General features: G+C 38.5%; 1 protein-coding gene across 1 annotated transcript in view; it reads right to left on the bottom strand.

Annotated features, from left to right (window-relative positions):
• DEUP1 (deuterosome assembly protein 1) overlaps positions 1–10,973 on the bottom strand; it is a 39,905-nt gene extending 28,932 nt beyond the window's left edge. The window contains exons 1-4 of the mRNA XM_077173987.1: positions 10,912–10,973; positions 7,022–7,193; positions 5,592–5,687; positions 285–419 (exon numbers count right to left, since the gene is read on the bottom strand). Of these exons, the coding sequence (XP_077030102.1) occupies positions 285–419; positions 5,592–5,687; positions 7,022–7,193; positions 10,912–10,955 (447 nt within the window). The 5' untranslated portion in view covers positions 10,956–10,973. The remainder of the gene's footprint in view (positions 1–284; positions 420–5,591; positions 5,688–7,021; positions 7,194–10,911) is intronic.
• Between the last annotated feature and the right edge of the window lie 10,816 nt (positions 10,974–21,789).

The following is a 21,789-nucleotide window of genomic DNA, read 5'->3' on the forward strand; positions in this document are numbered from 1 at the left end:
ACATGTACAAGCTCTCATGCCTCAAAAGAGACTGTGTTATCCCTCAAAGGAGACTGTGTTATCCCGTATACATCTATTCATCAGGAAAAAAGTAAAATTTATTTATAGTTAAATTTACAAAAAATTTGCTATTAAATAATATTAAAACTAAGAACCATTCTTGCCAAAGCAAGACAATGATATAATTTTTGTAGAACAATGAGCAAAATAAAGTTTACAATTTTAAATCAAAGATTAGTTCTAGAAGCATATTAAAATTAAAATATAATGACAACTATTCTTACCTCAAGTTTCACGCATAAATCCCTTGGGTTAGATGATGTCTCCAGATTTTCCTCACATTTTTCTCTGCTTTCGAGCTTTTTTTGTTTTAACTGGTATGACTGTAGCTTTTCATAGCTGTGTATCAACTTTGAGAACTAAAAACAAAAGTAGAGTTGAACATGCAGAATCTATGAAGAAGGATCACATGGCCAAAGTTTTCTTTAAACTAGCATCATCAACTGCAGCTTTACCATTCCAAATGTTTAATCAATGTAACAAAAAATCAGTTAATGACATTAAAATCAATTAATAAAGTTATCACAGATGAACAAGATTATGCTCTCATATAAATGTTAACTAACTGTTCAAATGGGTTCATTTGACAGCTACTTAATTCTGCTGCAGCTCTCCATGGCATTGCTACCCACAGAGTCATTTCCTCTACGGTGTTCATATGGATTGTTCTGTACTTGTTTACTGCCATCTTGTGTTGACAATTTAAAGGGTGCTTCACTAGTCAGAATGAAAGATTATCATTAATGTACGCTAAACTTGCGTGTTCTTTCTTATGATGAAAATTGTTGAAATGTTATGTATGTGATGATGGCACTCTTCTGGTACCACTGTGTGGGTCTCAGAATTAGACACTAAATAGACAACAGACACTGCCTACATGACACCATGAAAGCTTGGCTTAGGAGTCAGAGGCACAGAAGAAAAGGTGCCAGGAGAAGGACCAGCCTCTCCAGAAAAACAGCCAGTTTTCACATCAGTTTTTTCACATCACACTGCAAAAAACAAAGGGTCTGTCTAGTGCCTGTTTACAGATTTGATACAGAAAAGTGATACTGTTTGCTAGGAACATGTACATTTGGTTTTGAAAAAAAAATGCAAAGCCAAGGGTATTGATAAAGGAAACACTAAAAATACTGTCTTGTGGAAAGTTGAGTGAAAGAACTTTAGGAAGAATATTATGCAGAAAAGAAGCTTCCAATAAATACTGATCATGTCTCTTGTTGTTCAGTTCCTTTACATTTAAATATATATGACTTTAAAAAACCTGACTCTCACATAAAGTTCTTTGTATACCCAAACAAAATCCATAAAATCTCATATATTTGTTAACAGCTCAAAGTGAACTACTGTTTGGAAATGGAATGGAATCCTGTTGAGTCAACACTGAATGAGCAATTGAGGTATGTTCAGATAACAAACATGGCAAAAAGAAGTCTAGAAAAGATACAGAACAGAAACAAATTAAAAATTAATCTGGAAACTTCCTAGACACATTTGAGATGAACTTGAGAATCATAATATGGGACAGCAAAAACTAATTGAAAAGATGACAAGAAGACAGATTGTCCTGGACTAGGAAGTTTTATGATATGAAGAGGCCCAGGCACAGATTTCACTAACTCAGAATGTCTGAATAGCAATTCTGTAACATGGGCATAACAGAGCTGAGTTATCACCTTTAAACCCAAATCAAAAGTCTTGCAGTGAAGCTGCCTATATTTGAAATTGACTTTGTCAGAGAACAGAGTTAAGATAAAATATTTAAAATGAGTCAGAGTATCCAGGCTCAAACAACATGGAACTCATTGACCTTGGAAGAAAGATATCCTTTTGCAAATAAGAGTTTTGCTCTTGAATATGTTATGGCATATGTGAGCTGCCTGGGAAGAATCAGTTCAGATAAGACGGGTATTGGAATGCTTATGCTAAAAAGGCTAGGAAATATAGTATCCAAACAACTTGGTAAATCAGTCCAAAATGGAACAGAGTGGCCAAAATGAGAACATTTAGTTTGAATCTTAGATATTTAATGACAGTAGGATATTAAAGGCAAATTGTTGTCTGGATGTTACAATGACTGGAAACCAGACTGAAAGACAAAATCCTTTCATTTAAGGCCAGATATTTGCTTTAAAAGGTCCAAGTTGTTCTGTTTGCATGTTGTCATGTTAAAAAAAAATGAGGCATTTTAGTGAGTTCTGGGGTAGAGTCCATCTTAGTTTAGATTCCTGAAAGTTACACATACAAGCCTGAGATACTCTGCATCAGAAAAATCTGCCTGTAAATGCTTAGTCATTCCAGCTATCTTAAATTCTTGTCATACACTGACACAAATTGTATTCTGGGGGTGTCCATTTCTTTCTGGTGATTCTAAAGGAAGCTTGGATAGCTCAGACATAGGTTTTACATGTCTAAGTGAGGAAATTAGCTGCAAAGTTCTTAGAGCAAGAAAGGATCCTTGTTCTTTTGCTGAGAGATTTCCATCACTTTCAAAGTCAGAATATTTACTAGGCATTAATATATTAAAATAAAAAAAAGAAAAAGAAGGATCAAAGTAATGCAGATGAACCTCAGAAATTTTTGCTATTTAGTTATGATAAAATGCTGCATGTTTGAACGAATACAACAGTGTAGCCTAGGAGTTTCAGGTTATATACTAGGAATTATTTCCCTAATACAAGAAAAATATAGGTTTTACTGCATTCAACAGGCACACAATCAATTCAGAGGGAATACTGCTCATTAAACAGAAAAGAAATTCATTCTGAATAGCCTAGCATTCTGACAGCTAGAAAAAGTCATCCTTACTATTTTTATCACGATTAGGAAGGAAGAAATCTTCAGTGGGATTTTAAGAATACATCTGTTGAGAAGATACAATGCTATTGGTAAATAGTAACACACAATTTGTGCAAAACTAAATTGTAGCTCGTAAGATTCTACTGTTTAGAAGGTGGTATAACTTCCAAGTGAGAACAAGAACTGAAAGAAGGGAATCAAAGGAGATAAGGCAAAAATTAATATTGCCACAGAAGGTCTATATTTTAGATAAGAGTTTGTGTAGCTCAGAATTTGGGACATTAAAGCCATTCCATTGCAGAAAATGCAGTCCTGTAGTTCAGGAAAGAAATTCATTAAGGAGATGTGGCAAAAGCTAGAGGAGCAGAGTGGGACAGTCCTGTTGTCTAGCAAAGGTGCTAGGAATTGTTCTGACAGGCAGACTTCTGTTTATCACATGGAGAATCAAGGCAGGCCCCTTAACAGAGGCATTTAACAGTTTTCTTTTTCAGTCAAGGTGAATGAGGTGGATATTTCATGAAGAAATATGGTTTGGTCAAAGGAGAGGAATGGGCACTGGAAAATAAAATGCAAACAGCATCAGTGCTGGAACCTTTAGAAAGAGGAAGAGGATGACTGAGAGAATGAAATGTTTGGAGACGTGGATTGGGAAAGTGACCTATATTCTTAAGAGCTAGAAATCCAAAGTTCTATCAAGTTTATCTTGCATAAAGATAGAAGAAGAAGCAATCAAGAAACCCAAAGAAAGGTTAAGTGGTCTGAGTGGTAACTAAAAAGGATAGTTTGAGGAAGAAATATAACCAGATTTAAAGAGAAAAGCTTGTAGGTTAGAAAACGACAGGTTCTTTAAAAAATAAAAGAGAAAACAGGTTGTATTTGCCCATGGAAAGGACTTGTAGGATAATTGAACACTCCAAAATAAAAATCTTTCTGAAAAATTGCCTGGACTTTCAATTTCAAAAGGTTCAATTTCAGTGAAGATATTAGCAACAACATGTAACATAAACTCAAGCATTTTTAGCACAGGATAAAAAAAAATTAAGAAGTGAAAAATATAGCAGCAAATGTTATAAAGAAAAAAGAGCTTTACTATATTTTTGAGAATAGTTCTGCACTGCTAAAAGATACCTTACTACTTATACATAAAATGTAACACTCCTTTTCATTATGTGATGTTTATCTTCTCAACAATCATGCTAAGATGATGCTTTTCTGTAATTTGTGTAAATTATAAACCAGCTTTTATTTCTAGCTACTTTCCCAAATGATTAGAAGTGTTAATTACAAAACAGCCAAAGCATTCACTGCCTATTTAAAGAATTGTTTTCCAAATCCATTTTCAATTGTAGAAGAAAAGATAAATTAAATACAACATAACATTAAAAATAAGTAATAGATTTATTCATTTGATGGACTCAGATGTACTTTTAAATGAAAATAATGATACCCAATTTATGCAATCTTACATCACTATATACTAAGTGTGGTGACTGGAAATTCTGAATTATAACACTACATCTCTGGTAGAAGAATCCAGTGAAGGGAACAGAAAAGTAGCAGGAAAAACAATGCAGAGTTGTGTACCTCGGTTGTTAAAATCTGAGAAACAGAATCAACTCATGTTTGCTACGAATTTATATTCATGATTGAAGTAGAAAATATTGAAGAAACAAACAGATAGGTGCAGAGCAAACACAGCCAAACTGCATCATAAAACCATAGAACAGTTTGGGTTGAAAGGGACCTTTACATGATCATCTAGTCCAACACCCCTGCCATATACAGGGACACCTTGCATTAGACCAGCTTGCTCTAAGCCCCATCCAGTCTGGCCTTGAACACTTCCAGGAATGGGGCATCCACAACTTCTCTGGGCAACCTTTTCCAATGTCTCATCACCCCCACTGAAAAAAAATAATAAATTGTTCCTCAGGTACAGTCTAAATCTGCACTCAGTCAGTTTAAAACTCTGGTCCTTTCTCTCAGCCTGTCTCCACTGGAGAGCTGGTCCAGACCCCTCTGATCTTCTTCATGGCCTCCTCTTGACTTGCTCCAAGAGGTCCAAATCTTTCTCATACTGAGGACCTCAGAGCTGAACACAGCACTGTAGGTGGGGCCTCACCAGAGCAGAAAAGGGAGAGAAAAACCTCCCTCAACCTGTTGGCCACATTTCTTTTTATGCAGCCCAGGATACAACTGGCTTTCTAGGCTGCACAAATACTCTGAAATAAATAAAGCCAGAACAAATTCCCAACATCATTAATGTGGGTTACTCCAGTTTTGATACAAAGGAAATCCACACCTTATGGAAAGCTATCAGGCCATTTTAACAGTTGTGTAAATCAGGGAAACTAAAACCAGAAAAAGAAATAGCAAAGACATGATAAGCACAGTATTAATCTTAAAACGCCTAACATGCATCAGACTCATATTAGCATGAATCCAATTACTTATTTTATTCATTCACCAAGGCTTTAGTTTATTAGTCTGAAGTTAGGAAATCAAGTATTTGTCTTCATAACAGATGTCATATCCACATCAAAATCCATCCAAAGAGTTTTGACATGACAGTACATAAATTATAATGGAGCCTGGTAAGAAGCTGTAGCCATTTGCCATTTGTATGACATGATTCATCTTTCCCAAATCCATGATGGCACATCTATACAATTTGGCATGTGTAAGTTTTTTATACTGCAATCACAAAATAATGAAACTGACATTTTTCTTACTTGAGATTTCAGTGCTTGAAGTTGAGTTTCATAACTCTGAGCCATTTCATTTTTAGTTTTCTGTAAGTTTTCCAATTCTTGTTGAAGTAGTCCCACCTAAAGTTAAAATAAGCATTCAAATGTACCTTTTCTGACATTTTTCAAAATATGCAATTTTTGGGAAAGTAATTTGAAACTTTGAAAGAAGATCACTGCTTTAAGAAGAGATGTTAAAAATAAGTATTAAATTAGTAGCTTGATAATAGAAGTGCACACCACAGACCTAGATTGTAAACATCAAACTAGGAATTTTATGGTAAAAAATCTCATTATATGCTGATGTTATGATTTAGTCATAATATTGCACAAGTCTGTCATGAAAGACCATTCCTGAAAGCTTTTTCAACCCAACTACGCTGTTCCCGACTGTGAAAATTTTCCTTGCTTGGCTTATAAAATGATACAAATTACCTTCCAGTATTTATGTACAAATTACCAGAAGACACTGTGGACTCATTTCAGCTCCCTAAGTGCAGTGCCATTTGTGACATCATAAATTATTACTGAGCTTCACAGCGACCTGAGAAATATGACAGAGAGCATACACCGCACCTGTGCTTTTCTGGAGGGGGCACTTGGAAGCTTGGTAGAATATGCTGAGGTATTTCAGATAATGTCTCTGTACAGCAAATAAATTGATGCTATCAGGATGGGCGACTTGAATTCTTCTCTTGGTTCCTCTGACTGCAGGGACTAAGGGCAAATTCCTAATTGCTCATTAGGGAGAGTCACTCCATTTTCAAAACTCCCACAGGGAATTTAGCCACCTAGCTCACACAAGGATTCCCTCGTGCAAAATTCAGCCGGCTTGAACTAGAACTGAACCCTATGCAAGGATTTCTTGATGCTTCTCAATAATTATTCAGAAGAAAAGACTGTGAAATACAGACAACATCAGGTACACTGGGGCTTTAAGTTTCATATGAAAGTTGAAGTAGTAATACATTTCAAGTCTTCACAATGAGTAAAATTATCATACAAAGACAGTATATTATGTAAAATGTTAAAAACCAGGAATAAACAGAAGTAACAAAGACATGATTTTGGAAACCTTTTTGAACTGCATTCTTCCATTTAAACTTTCTGATGAAATGAGAAATGCTGGCATTTAGAAAAAACACCAAACTATCTTTTTACAGCTAACCCGAGAATATTTGATGTAGACTTTAGGGAAATAGAAGAAATATGAGATTTTCAATGACATTTTTACAATCACTTTTCAGAACAGAAGCACACTTTAAAACAAAACACTAAGGATAATTAGTGACCTTTAAGGGGTGTTTGGTATTTTGACATGATAGAACAAATGGTCTTATGGAGAATTTAAAGCATGCTAATAAGAAACTACAAGAATAAATACTTTCTTTATAGAATGTGATATTCTTAAATACCTCTTGACCTTTTTGATCCAGTTTGCTTTGGGCACTTGCTAATTCTTGATCCTGGATATCCATCTTTGCTTCCAAAGCTCTCATCTTTCTTTCCCATTCTACTTGCTTTCTGTTTACCATGATGTCAATTTGATGCACTAATTCCTGAAGTTCAGCTTCACATGGAGAAGCTCTAAAAACATAAAGAAATTTATTTTTTCAAATAAGGAATAAGGGAGGAAACAAATTTTTATTTACATTTATTTACAATTCTGTTTTAATTGTGACCAAACTAACCACTTTTCAACAACAGAAAGAAAGAAATGGGAAAGTTAAATGATGCCTTCAATTGTAGGCGGAACCTCACTCATCAATCTTGAGTTTGCCTGCATGCTCAACTTTTGACTGCACTAAACTTAAAAAAAAGCTCCTTAATGTGGATATCACAAATCTTTTATTTGGAGCTTAAATTGTGCACATCCCTTGTTTTGATAATTATTACAGGAAATTTGAGTGAATTTGTTAGATTTATAACATCATAATTAAAATTTAGCATGATTTTTTGAAGTTAAATTCTTTAGAACTTCTTTTATATCCACAAATCCTTGAAACTGTGATGGTATCAATGTTACGTTTGGAAGGGCTTTTGAAATGCACACATAAATCTTAATGACTTTTTAATGTTAAAACTGTTGGTAATGCTGATTTGAAATTTAATATGAATCACAGGATGACAATAACTGAAATGCAAGCAAGTGATGTATATCACTCAAAACAAAAACACCCCTCTCCTAAGTGCCTGGAACCCATCTCAAAAGTAGCATCAATGATGGGCAAACTTTGCTGCCTCTGGGTGGAATATAAAATGGGATTTTGAAGACAGAAGATAAAGTGATACTGCTTTATCAGGTCTACCTGTTACATCAGGACTACCTTTTCCTTGATACTGCTGTAAAGACCTGTGCACTTCAGCCTCCTCTAATGCAACACTTTGGTGAACCACCAGCAATGACTCAGCTGTCTTATTTTAGCCTTCAGAAACAGGTGCTTGCTTTATCTTGTGTCACATGGATAATCTAAATATTGTTATACAAGTAAGAATTCAACTTCTAGCCTAGATCATCAGATTACCCTTTCAGATCCATCATGGCTGACACCTTTCACTCTTAAATTTCACCTGCCTCTTTCAGATCTTCCTGCACATGGCAAATTCCACATTTTCTGCTAATAAAAAATTTCTCTTAACAGTTCTTCCATGCTTCTTGAATCTAGAGTCGTGATTACATAAAAGGGAACAGTTGAAAGAAAAACCCCTTCTGAAAGAGCTTCTCAGTCTGTCTTCATTTTCTTTAATTTCTTACCTGGATCCTCTAAGCACATTTGCAGCTGCAAAAGGAAATCTGTATGTGAAGTTGTAGATTACTACTGCTGTTCTACTACCGAAACTACTCTGTACCATGGCTCTGGTATTGAAGACAGATCTGCAGTTATCCCCACTCACTAGCAGAGAGGTGCTACTTGCTGCAATAACTATTGCTTTAGTCCATTGGTGTTTTGGAAAGAGTGCTCGTTAGCTCCCTCAGAATATGGCCAAATTTTTGGCACCACAGTTGTTAGAATTTATTTTGATCACTGGATATGGAATGCAATGGTTTCTTTAGTAAGACATGTGTAAGCAAACACACAAAGAACAAATTTTCCCATAAGCAAAGAAGTATGCATGGGTTTTTTTACCCATGTGGATTCAGCATTCCCAGTTTGCTGAATGCATGCCGCAAATGGATTTGCCACACAGGGAAGTAATGACCTGTACTTCAGCAAGTGGCATCTACTTTTTTTCTTTTTGTTCATTTACTTTGAAACAGCTCAAAACACTTAAAGTTATCTCATTTTAAAGTGGTGTAGGCAAGCTCTGTCTCCATATAAGTGAAAATAGAGATGAGTCATATTCTACTGTCATTAATAACTATTTATCTTCATGTAAAACAAAATGCTTCCAAATTTAGGCAAAAATCCAGATAAAAAGTTTCACCACCTCCAGGCCTTTTTTGTTATCACAAAGGATTTTTGCACTGGTTAGACCTTTCTAGCTCTATTTATCTATCTATTGCTTTGGAGTTTTGTACAGGTCTGCATTTTTGTGATTGTTTCCTAACAGACAGAAAAATGAATGATAGAAAGAACGGTATTGTCCATACACTCTAGAATAAAGCTGTTACTTAAAAACAGATTATTTAAGAAATGATTGGTTCATACTGTCTGTCTTGAATTTATACCTTCTTCCCACATTATTTACATTTGCTCACAAATAGGAAAGTAAGTATGGCCATATTTATGCAAACAAAAGTAAAACATTCCATCTTACATAGTATATTCATTAGGCTTCGATATTTACAGTCAATACTAATTAATTTAATTATTGCAAACCTTGCTCTAAAAATAGGAAATATACAAACCAGTTCTGATAGAATCTTCTACCCCAAAGTTCCATTACAAGAACTACAACCAACTCATTTAACAACTTTCAACCACACTGAATCATACACATCTATGCATAGACAATTTGTGATTTATGAGTCCTAGCAGCTGGAATGTAATTGTCATGATTTTCACCACCATTACTCAGCCATTTTCCCAAGTTTTAAAGGCACTGTATTATCCCTGGAATACTGTCAGCATAGACTGAAATTGTTTCCTTTCAGTGAAGATGTATCCTAAACTACTCTTCCAGCATCTTTGTATAGTTAATGGAACTAACTAGCTAGCAAGAATTATGGTTTATGATGGGACAAATTCTTCTAGATGCATCTGCAAATAGCCTGAAATTTCACATATTGATTAAAATAAAGGAAAGGCAGAATTCTGAATTTTTGAAATAGTCTTCTGACTTGTAGTCAAAGAATAGCAATACTTTTGGGGTTTTCTAATTCAAGTTTTTATATGGCTACTTTTACAAATCATGTAACCATGATGTGAAAAAAGAATTCCCTCAAAGAACACTTTTAAATCCCATTGAAAACTTTCTTGGGCCAGAATAAGGTATGATAGATCATGCCTCTTTTATTTTAAGAAATACTTTTACACTTAATATGTGTCATATCACATTGTGTTGTTTCTTGGTAATAATGGCAGAATAAACTGGTTTATTTGAAAAGTAGTTAGTAAGTTTACTTACAAAATTATGATGGATAAATATTCTGTTTTAAGTAATTAAGTGGGGAAGTACTTCTTATGTTTGTTTGTTCCTTAAAATTGCTGAATGGGATGAGTTCCTACATCAAATCTTACTCATGTTCTCATTTCTTTAGAAAGACTGTGCTAACGTATTTTTTAGATTAAACACTAACATGTTTTTCAGATTAACATGAAAAGAATTAAACTTGGATTATGTAAAATAAAAAATGATTATGTATTCTTTTGAAAAGTGCACTTAATACTTCGGGGGAACAGTTGTAGTTATTATCTGTGCAAAATAAGGCTAGGGCTTTAGCAATGAATCTTGTTTTCAGGATTCTTAATGTTTTAAGAGCTGTGATATGTAAGTTTATATTGCTGTAGCCTAGCAACTCCAAGTACTTTTACAAAAAAAAAAAAGTTTGAAATAACGTTTCTTAACGTTTCTTAATAAAACCCTACACAACTTTCATTCTCCCCCCCCACCTCTGGTTCAGGTATGAATATTTAAAACATTAAAATAACTAACAGAAACAGTGAGTAGAGTACTAGCCAAAGCAATAAGATGTCTTGTCTTAATTATTAGCAACTTCTCCAGTTTGCATGGAAAGCAGAAGAAATACAGAATCAAGTTTGCTTCCAAAATCATTAATATTTTGAGTTTCACATTTTTAATAAACATACATAGTTCAATTCCGTCATATATTCAACTCCCAAGAGAGTAAGTCATTACGTACTTAGTCACAGCTTGTTCCTGGAACACTTCTAAGTCCTCCTCCATACCACTGATTGTCGTTTTAACCTGTTAAAACACCAAAAATCAAATAATTCAGATTCTTAAATGCATTCATTTACATAGCCAAGTAGGGAAAACTGGATGGTTCTGTGCTTTCCTTTCATATTATGCAATTTTATCATTAAAAACAACAAGGACAGGGGAGTGCAGCTCTAATTACAGGCTGGAATGGGTGAGACAAAAACTTCGGGGGTAAGCTCAGCTCTGACAGCAATTCTTGCACTTGCTGCAACACTGAGACACCAGGGGTGGCGCTGAGCTTGAACCTAGCCCTGGGTCTCCATACGGAAATTTGTTTTGGATCATTCCCTGTTGTGTGATGTCAACGATTTGCAAAGACACTCTGAAGCACATGAATCTTAATTTGCCATAGATCCATGGCTGCACTCATCAAACATGTGTACCTTTGTACATCGTGATTAACTCGCACCCCGGCTGTAGCTGCTCTCAAACACAAATTCCTGTTGTCTGGTCACTGCCTTGCCTGGCAGATGCAGTCTGAGACACGCAGCCCTCAAACACAGGACCATCAGAACAAGGCTATTGCTGAGACCGGCCCGGTTCTGTGGGTTCAGCAGGACACAAGGGTGTTGGGGGCATGCCTGCCTGCAAACAAGAACAGTGTGGGTGACGGGGGAGCATGAAACAGCCCTAATTCCTAACTCCTGGTGGGGAGAGCAGTGGGGCTCTCAAGGGCAAGGTCCCAGCACCCACAGACGTGCGGGCAATGACACAATGAGCAGGCACCTGAGGTGACACTGCCAAAGGGGCGCTGCCTCCACAGGGGACCCACACCGGAGGTGACACTGCCAGAGGGGCACTGGCTGAAAAAGGACCAGGCACCAGAGGTGATGCTGCCACAGGACCAGCCATAGGAGACCGACACCTGAGGTGACACCAGCACACGGTGTGCCGGGCACCTGAGGAGACCAGGGCACGGACAGCACCCCCCGGGCTTCCCCCGCCGCCCCCTCCGCTCCCGTTACCTGCCGTGCTCCCTCTCCGCTCCCGCCGCCCCCGCTGTGGCCGCGATACGAGCCCCGCAGCCCGGCCAGCCCCGGCGCCCGTCCCGCCGCAGCGCCCGCCTGTCGCCGCGGTAACGCGGAGGGCGGCGGGTGAGGCGGGAAGGCGGCCGGGACTGGGCCAGGGCAGGGACAGGGCCGGGGCTGGGCCGGGGCAGGGCCGGGGCTGGGCCGGGGCAGGGCCGGGGTAGGGCCGGGGCTGGGCACCGGCCCCGACGGGCGCAGGGGAGCGGCGCGGGCGTCCCGCGGTCACTGCCCGCATCCCTCCTTCGACCCGAAGGAAGCTGGAGTGACTTTCACCACGGGAAAATTTCACCCGGGGTGAAGAACATGTACTTCTCCTTTACATAATTTCGGAAATCAGTAGGCAAGGTGGTTTTTTTTTTCTTCCTTTTTTTTTTTCCTTTCATCTTAAAACTCTGTTATTACTAGATAATGAAAAGGCTTATCATTACCCTTTCTTCCCTCAATGACTAGCTGTGCTTTTGTCAAAGGCCATCGAATGATTATCAGATTATTTTGCAAACGACCTTGGCCTGATGCCTTTCCATTCTTGTGGCCTTCAGTCTGTCTTACTGAACAACAAAATACTTTTAGGAATCACAGCTATTTCAGCTCTTTGCAGTAATAATTTGAAGCACTTTAAATTTCTTCAAACACCAGTGAAGTTTTCTACCAGGATGGTACCATTCACTTTGCGTGTATTGTCTTGAAATTTCACAGAGCGGTTTCAGGACTAGTCTATTTCTATGCACTACATGTCCAGCTTTGGCTTTGTTCTTCTTAATATGTTTACTGAAATTAACCAAGTGAACAGAAGCTTTAGTATCAGTTCTAAGGAATAATCTATTTCATTGGGTTCCTACATACTCTGCTATGGCAGATGGTTTTCATATCAGCAGAAATGCTGTTTCAAGATGTGAAAAATTATTTTTATTTATTTTTTTTTTAAATAAGAGACTAAAATAAAATTATATGCTGAGTTTCAGGAAAATCACAGAATGACAGAATTATTAGGACTGGAATGGACCTCTGGAGATCATCTCTCTGGAGATCATTTTGTCCAACTCCCTGGCCAAAGCAGGGTCACCTAGCATAGGTGACAGGAACTGCCTGATGAGGTTTGCCTATTCATTCTAAAAAATAAGAGTTTTCCCTTGTAGCCAAGCCAGTCAGGATGACAGGAGAAAGCTGTAGGACCAGTTGCTGCACTCTGAGCCCTGAAAACATTTTCTTCATTACACTTTTAATACTTCATTACACTTTACTTCATTATTTACATACTGTAATTGAGTTAATGTTTCAAATATAATTTCTTATAATTGAAATAGTTCTAAGATTTTTTAAATAGTGAAATTTGGGTTTATTTCTTTTAAATACAGAGCTTTGAGATGATCTGAAGTATTATGTACTAAAAGTAATTTCTAATGCAACTGCTAGCAAATTTCTATTTTTTCTTCTGCTCAGTTGAAATTAACTTTTCAGCCATATTCCCAGCGTATATCTTTTAATTTCTTCCCTGTCTTACCCTCTCTCAGTGGTAATCAGTTATTCAGAAATTTAACTTCCATCTGTCATGCCTAAATGGAATTGGGGGGAGCAACTTAAAAATATACAGAAGAATAATTTTTAAATTACTCTTCTATATTTTCAAACCTTTTTAGAAGGAGAATTCCACTGCCACTAGCTGGAGTTGTATTTCTAACTCTCTTATGTATATCCAAATACCTCCCCCACTATATTAAAAAACTCCCATATCAAATTTCTGACATTTTTTATTTGCTTTTGCTCATCCACATAATCTCTTGACTAGAGCTTGTCTTGTGAGACTCATAACTGTTATTTGTTGACTTTAAAGAACATGCTTTACAAATTGTGACAGCCAGTCAGCCAAAAAAAAAAAGCTAATTTCAAATAATCTTTTAGATTAAAATTCATGGAAAGCATTAAGTGCATTTCTGCAGGAAGAAAAAAAAGTAGATCAGGGCAGGTGCACAACAGAGTGTGAAGAAATGTCAAACAAGACAAGGTGCAACACTGATCTATTTACAAAAACGAGAGGAGCTAGGCATTACCCAGGAAGCTGCCTTGCAGAGGGATCTCAGATTGGGCAATGATTAATGGGATGGAATTTAACAAGTCAAAATGTTGGATTCTGTACCTAGCAGGTGAGAGTTTCTAATAATAAAGCAATAATACACAATCCAATATAGAATATTTTCAGAGCAGGATAAAAGTGGTGGTGTTAAAGGAGTAGCATAATTTAGATATAATTTCAGTGATTATTATATACCGACTAGTTATCCTTCCTACGTATTTGTCACTTAAATTCTTCAATATGTGTTGGGTTTGTAGTGCAATATGTAATAGCAGGTAAAACCTAAGTGCATTTGTGTATTTAACTTTAAATACAGATTGTATTTACAGGATATATTCGGAACTTACTCTGCAATCTCAGATGACAGATTTGATTGAACATTTTGTTCCAGTAAGCTCAGTATAATTCTCATAAGAAACAGACTCATTTCTTTAGCATAGAAACCACATGATTTTAGCGATATTTATGTGATGGATTCATAGCAGCTCTATAAAAGTTTATTAATTGCATTCTGCATGTTAGTTTGAATGCATATGGACACTGCAACTTAATTTACAGAAAAGAAAAGGAATAGCTGAGTATAAGCCATCCATCAACAACTATGCAGGAGTCATTGAGAGACAATAAAATCTATGAAAAAGATCCTTAAGACGTAAGCAATAACAGAAGAATGACATTTAAAAAAAAACTTTGCAAGAGGGATTTCTGCTTGTGAAAATGAGACAGGCATAAAATGTGCCTGAAGATTTTGAAAGTGCCTAACTAATTTAGTGGCAGGAGCTGCTAAATCCTGACATAATACAGACATAGGTGAAGAGTACTGTTTCTAAATATTTTGTTTCTAGTTTAAACTGAAAACTACTCTTTTCTTAAGCTGCTTATGAAATCACTGAAGGAAAGAACAGAAAGAGTTTGGATTTAGTAGGATTTGCCAGGTTAACCAATTGATATGTCACACTGGAGGCTGAAACCTTGGAGTGCAGAATTTAAAGAATTTATCCTGTAAGAGGAAACCTGAAAACTAAGGGTAGTGCTCTGGGAGGATGCAAACAGGAGATAAAGGCGCCATTAGGCCTGTTTTTGTGACACTTACAAATTAGTCTTTCTGTGTCCCTAAGGATGACAAAAAATAATGGTAGAATCATGTAGACTGGAAAAGACCCTTTAAGATCATGGAGTCCAATCCCTACCCCAGCACTGCCAAGTCCATCACTAAACCATGGCCCCAAGCACCATATCTACACATCTCATACATACCTCCAGGGATGGTGACCCCACCATTTCCCTGGGCATCCTGTTCCAGTACTTGACAAGCCTTTCAGTGAGGAAATTTTCCCTAATGTAGGAAATGGCCTCAAAGTTGCACTACATGAGGTTTAGGATGTAAACCTCACCTGGTGCAACTTTGAGGCCATTTCCTCCTGTCCTATCATTTGTTATTTGGGCGAAGAGACTGAACCCTACCTGGCTACAGCCTCCTTTCAGATGGTTGTAGAGAGCAATAAAGTCCCTCCTGATTCTCCTTTTCTCCAGGCTGAACACCCCCAGCTCCCTCAGCTGTTCCTCACCTGACTTGTGCTCCAGAGCCTTCCCCAGCTCTGTTGCCCTTCCCTGGACATGCTCCAGCCCCTCAATGTCTTTCTTGCAGAAAGGGGCCCAGAACTGAGCACAGGATTTGAGGTGTGGCCTTGCCAGTGCCGAGTACAGAGGGACAATCCCTGCCCTGCTCCTGCTGGCCACACCATTGCTGATCCAGGCCAGGGTGCCACTGGCCTTCTGGGCCACCTGGGCACTGCTGGCTCAGGTTCAGCCACTGCTGACCAGCACCCCCAGGTCCTTTTCCACTGGACAGCTTCCCAGCCATTCTGACCCTAGCATGCAGCATTGCATGAGGTTGTTTTGACCTAAGATCTTTGTTGAATTTTGTCTGTATAGTGCTAGATATTTTCCACACAAAAGAGCAATCACTTGTTTAAAGCTTGCTTCTAATATTTTTTTGGAAACTCATAATAGCGTTTAGAATTACTGCAACATCTTGCAGTATGGCATAGTCTTCCCTTTGTAGTTATTCCTACTGAAGCATAAAAATATAAAAATATATTATGGTTTGGCAGCATGTGGATGGTTTCTAGATCTATAGACAAAAATACTTCTTGGTTAACTTGTTTTTACTTATCAAATCTTGTCTGTGATCTTGTCTGCAGTTAAAAAAAAGACTGTTAAACTTGAGACTGTACATTTCATCTGTGGCTTTATATCCTGCCACAGTTGCCTCAGTTTCTATATTGTGCCATAGTGACATAAGAATTTATTAAAAAATATTCTGGTTAAGATAGGCAAGTTATAGAAAAAAAAATAAACACTCTGGAAGAATAAATTTGACTTTTTATTGTCTGAGAGGATTACAGGAAAAAAATTGGTTTGTTTTCATCCTGAATGTAAATTATTTTGTGATAGTTTGACAGTTTTAGTTTTCAATGGCACAAATGTGCTTACAATTGTACAAGCTACTTTTGGTCATATTGAAATTTAATGATGGAAGAGTGTATAATTGGAAGTTTTGTACTGTTGCATAGATTTAAGTTTTTATTTTTTGAATCAAGGACATTAAGTGAAAGTTCTGTTGAAATTCCTTGTAGAGAAATAATTAACAGTGCTGACATTTAAGTTGTCATTTGGGGTTTCAGAGATAGCAATTGAGTAGATGTTATGGGAGTTCAAATTGCTCACTTGCATAAGAATGTATTCATATAGAATACAGTGCTATATTGGTTATATTAAGATGATATTTTCAGGTTATGCTTGAGTGATCAGGTGCTCTGCCTTAACTAATTTTATTTGTCTTTGGAGTCCCTGTTTGGTTTTCTAATTAACCGAATATCATGATTTTCAGATTTAGTATTGGGGTACAGTGGTAGAGCAATTAAAAGGTATTGCTGTGTTATCTTCCATAGAAGTGCATGATGAAGCCTGAGCTATTTGGCTTGCCTGGAAAAGTAGAGCCCCCATTTAACTTGACTGTAAAGAGATATTTGGCTGAGGATTCAGAGGCAGGCGCATAGGATACTGGCTTTGTCATTATTTTGCTTTTCTCTAGAAACAGAAAAGAGCTTTTTATCAACCTAACATCAAAACTCACCCTTCTGACCTTGAGAGCCATAATTCTAATCATAGTGCTTGCTGTCTCTGCCTTCTGCAGACACTTGCTCTGAGCATTTACATGCTCAAGGCTGAGTCTGGGCTGAGCAAATACTGCATCTGCTTGAACATCCTGTTGTGCTTAGCAGTTGGCAGCTCACAGTGATGGGACTTGGGTTAGTGTGAGTGCTCCTTGCAGGACCAACTGCATCCAAATGCATAACACCACCAGCAGCAATGGAAACTTTGCTTCACCTTCCTGGTAAAAAAAGCAAAAGCAAGCAAAGCTTTCCTAGAAAATTCAAGCTAACAGAAGTACTCTACATCTTCTACAAGCTAAAAATGAGGATTGTTCATCAGAGTTACCCAATTACTTCTAAGGGTGGAGCCTTAATCCTTGACCTTCTCTCCCAACCCGAACACCACCATCTCGTAAGACTACATTGCAACTTTATTGCAGGCGTAACTAATTATTATATTATAAGCACTCTTCTCCTATCCAAAAGGTTAACTGGCCGGACAGATATAAGCCATGGTCAGTTTGTTTTTTATTTAGGGTAGCTAATCAAATTAGTGGGGAAAAGTTGTGCAAGACCCATGGAGAAAAACACAGACACTTGGCTATGCAAGCATGCACAAACACAGATGTCTGAATCTTATACTTGTTTTGAGTGTTTGACTGTCTAGAATAAAAGATTCTTGGAGAGGTATTCTCGAAGTATTCCATCTTCCAACACAGTACGTGTGGCAAGAAAAATGCTACAGTTGACTCAAGCCTTTGCCCCTTCATGGCTTGGGGGTTGCTTGGCCAAGTTTCTGATTGGCATTTCTGGGGCATAAGGCAGAGTTCTCCTCAGAGCAGCTACCCTTGCTGACCTCCCTGCCCAGCTAGGCTGAGCCAGCTGGGGTAGGGGCTGTGTTTTTCCTTACTAGTTCTTTCAAACCTGCCTTCTTCTGCTACTTGCTAGCTTCAGCCTGACCTCCATCAGGTCTTAAGGCGAAGCAATGAAGATACCAACAGCAAAGTGTATATCCAGGGAATGGTTTCCTCAGGCTACTGGACATTTTCAAATTTTTTCTCATGAATAATTTGCCAGGGTTTGAGCCTGTTTTTGGAACAAGGGAACACGAAACATGAGTGTTGAATGTCATGAACTTCAACCTCCGACAAGTTACCTTTTCCATTGCTCTTTCTAGGAAATAGCAATTAGATCAGGATTTTCTGTGTAATATTTTTGTGTATGTGCATACTTTAGACCTTTACACCTGCTACCATTGCTGTAAAGTGGTAAACAAGAAAGTAGGATAGAAATCAGCCCTGGTTTTAATTGTGTCTCTGGCCTTTGGGCAATGATATTTATCTTCTGCTTGCTTCCTCCTATCTGAAACACAAGACTTGAGGATGAAGATGGTCTTTTAGCAGTCCTTACAGATATAAGTGTGGTGCATGAGAAACACCAGGATTAAGGGAGGAGCTGAGGGAGGCTGAGGAAGGATTAGGTAGATGAAAGACAAGGGACGTGCAGAGCACATGAGGAAGGGAGTTGGACAACAGTAGTTCTTAAAGTGAGAGGAATGATATTCTGCCAGCAAGGATCCAAATCACCTTTGTGTATTGGGAGCTGTTTGGGATGCTAGTTGCTAGCTGTACATACACTGATGCTGGGCAAAGGAGCATTAGAAGGAGAAATCATATCCATTACATAGTGTTTATGCTTTTTGGTGCAATTTTATGATGTACATGTGTTACTTAATAGTCAAGTCCATTGGGGATATAAGCACACTGCTGTACATGGAACACTGCCTTGCTACTGGAGCAGGAAAGGCTTACAGGTTATCTGAAACAGAGAACTGAACAAATACTAAATGAAGAATCAATCCTCCTCTCAAACTTTTGCACCTGTTCTGATGAAGAACATTTGAATGGGATTTCCAGAACTTGGTTAGCCACTCTCATAATGGTGCATAAAACCAGATGTACTGTGAACAATTGTCTGCAGAAAAGATCTTGGTTCATTAGGAACTTATTTTTTTTCTAAATAACTAAATAACATGGTTATTACTAAAAACTAAATTATTATTAGTTATTAATTACTATTTACTTATTACCAACTACTAAATAACATGTTTATTACCTTGTTGTTAAATGGCATGGTTATTAAGTAATGTTAGAGCCACCATGGATTTGTTCTATAGTGATTTTTTCACAATCTTGAATATTCTTCCTCTGCCTTAAAACAATTCCAGTTCCATCTCTGAAACTTTCCTATCCTCCACAGTTATCTTGCACATCTTTGTACATGTTTAGGAACACCGAGCTAAAAATTTACCTTTGACTAGAAATGCTGTATTCTGCATCCTCTACATCCCAGGAAAGGCTCAATTTTTTTCCCTTTCTGATGCTGCTTACTTTCCAAATTCAATTGTTGAATAATTATTATCTTACAGGGTTGTCTAATCGTGAGCTATAAGCAAAGGGATTTGTGTGAGATCTGTGCTCAAAATGTCCTTGTTTATTCTCCTTTTTTTACTTCTTTTGTATTCCTGACTATTACCTGATTGCTGCAATCTATGATTGAGTGAATATACTTTTCTTTATGAATAGCTTGTTGATGTCCTAGGATCCTCTGGGACAAAGGCAGCTGCGTACATATAAGGTGATATTAGTATTTTCCATCTTATCAGAGAAAGTTCACAGCTGGGGAGATATTAAAGCAATATTTTCAGCTCTCCACATTCCCAGTAGTTTAAATTGAGAACCCAAATATAAAATTGAGGACTAAAAATAGCTTCCCCCACTCAATTCACGGTATTATAAAGAACCTTCTACCTTACCTACTTCTCTCAAAGTCATAATGATCTTTAAAGGCCAGTTCTAATAATCTTTATAGCCAGTCTAGATTCTACTGACTGAAACAGTAGGTTTCAGGAGGTTTTCTTCAACAAGCAGATAGACCTCAATGATGTGATTTTTGGGTAAATCACAGAATCACATAATCACTGGGTTGGAAGAGACCTTCAAGATCATCGAGTCCAGCCCATGCCCTAACACCTCAACTAAACCATGTGGCACCAAGTGGTCTTTTATTAAATACATCCAGAGATGGTGACTCCACCACCTTTCCAGGCAAACCATTCCAATACTTTATCACTCTTTCAATAAAAACTTTTTCCTAATATCCAACCTATATATCCCTTGGCCCAGCTTGAGGCTGTGTCTTCTCATTCTGTCATTTGCTGCCTGGAGAAAGAGACCAACCCCACCTGGCTACAGCCACCTTTCAGGCAGTTGTAGGGAGTGATAAGGTCACCCCTGAGCCTCCTTTTCTCCAGGCTAAACACCCCCAGCTCCCTCAGTCGTTCCTCACAGGGTTTGTGTTCCCAGCCCCTCCCCAGCCTCGTTGCCTCCTCTGGATGTGCTCGAGTGTCTCAAGGTCCTTCCCAAACTGAGGGGCCAGAACTGGACACAGCACTCAAGGTGCTGGGTACAGGGGAAGGGTGCCCTCCCTGCTCCTGCTGGCCACACTGTTCCTGATACAGGCCAGGATGCCCTTGGCCTTCTTGGCCACCAGGGCACTCTGCTGGCTCATGTTCAGCCGGCTGTCACCAGTGCCCCCAGGTCCCTTTCTGCCTGGGCACTGTCCAGCCACACCGTCCCCAGCCTGTAACGCTGGAGGGGGTTATTGTGGCCAAAATGCAGGACTCAGTACTTGGATTTATTAAACTTCATCCTATTGGACAGACCCATTCCAGGTCTGTCTGCAGAGCCCTCCTACCTTCCAACAGATCAACACATGCTCCCAGCTTAGCGTTGTCTGCAAATTTACTGATGAGAGACTCAATCCCCTCATCCATGTTATCAATAAAGATATTGAACAGAACTGGCCCCAGCACAGACCCCTGAGGGGCACCACTGGTTACTGGCCCCCAGCTGGATGCAGCACTGCTCACCACCACTCTCTGGGCCTGGCCATCCAGCCAGTTCCTAACCCAGCACAGAGTGCTCCTGTCCAAGCCACGGGCTGCCAGCTTTTCCAGGAGTGTGCTGTGGGAGACAGTGTCAAAGGCCTTGCTGAAATTCAAATAGACAACATCCACAGCCTTTCCTGCATTCACCAGCCAGGTCACCTGGTCATAAAAAGAGACCAGGCTGGTCAAACATGACCTACCCCTCCTAAACCCCTGCTGGCTGGGTCTGATACCCTGGCCACCCTGTAAGTGCTGTGTGAGGACACTCAATATAAACTATTCCATCATCTTACCAGGTACCGAGGTCAGGCTAAATGACCTGTAGTTACCAGAATCCTCCTTCCCACCTTTTTTTTGCGTGTGGGCGTCATGTTGGACAGCTTCCAGTCATCTGGGACTTCACCAGTGGTGATGTCCAAGATTTTCTTAGTTTCATTTCTCCAACCCCCAAAATTCCTATTTCTACAGAGTATATAGGCCAGTCAGATGGGGCTAGCCACACTTACATGGTAGCAATTTTTCTGAATCATTTCATGCTTCCTGCTGAAACCTTGCACTTATGTCAATGTAGCTACTCAATAGGATAACAGAT

The sequence above is a fragment of the Agelaius phoeniceus genome, chromosome 2 (genome assembly GCF_051311805.1).
Source record: "Agelaius phoeniceus isolate bAgePho1 chromosome 2, bAgePho1.hap1, whole genome shotgun sequence".
NCBI lineage: Eukaryota > Metazoa > Chordata > Aves > Passeriformes > Icteridae > Agelaius > Agelaius phoeniceus.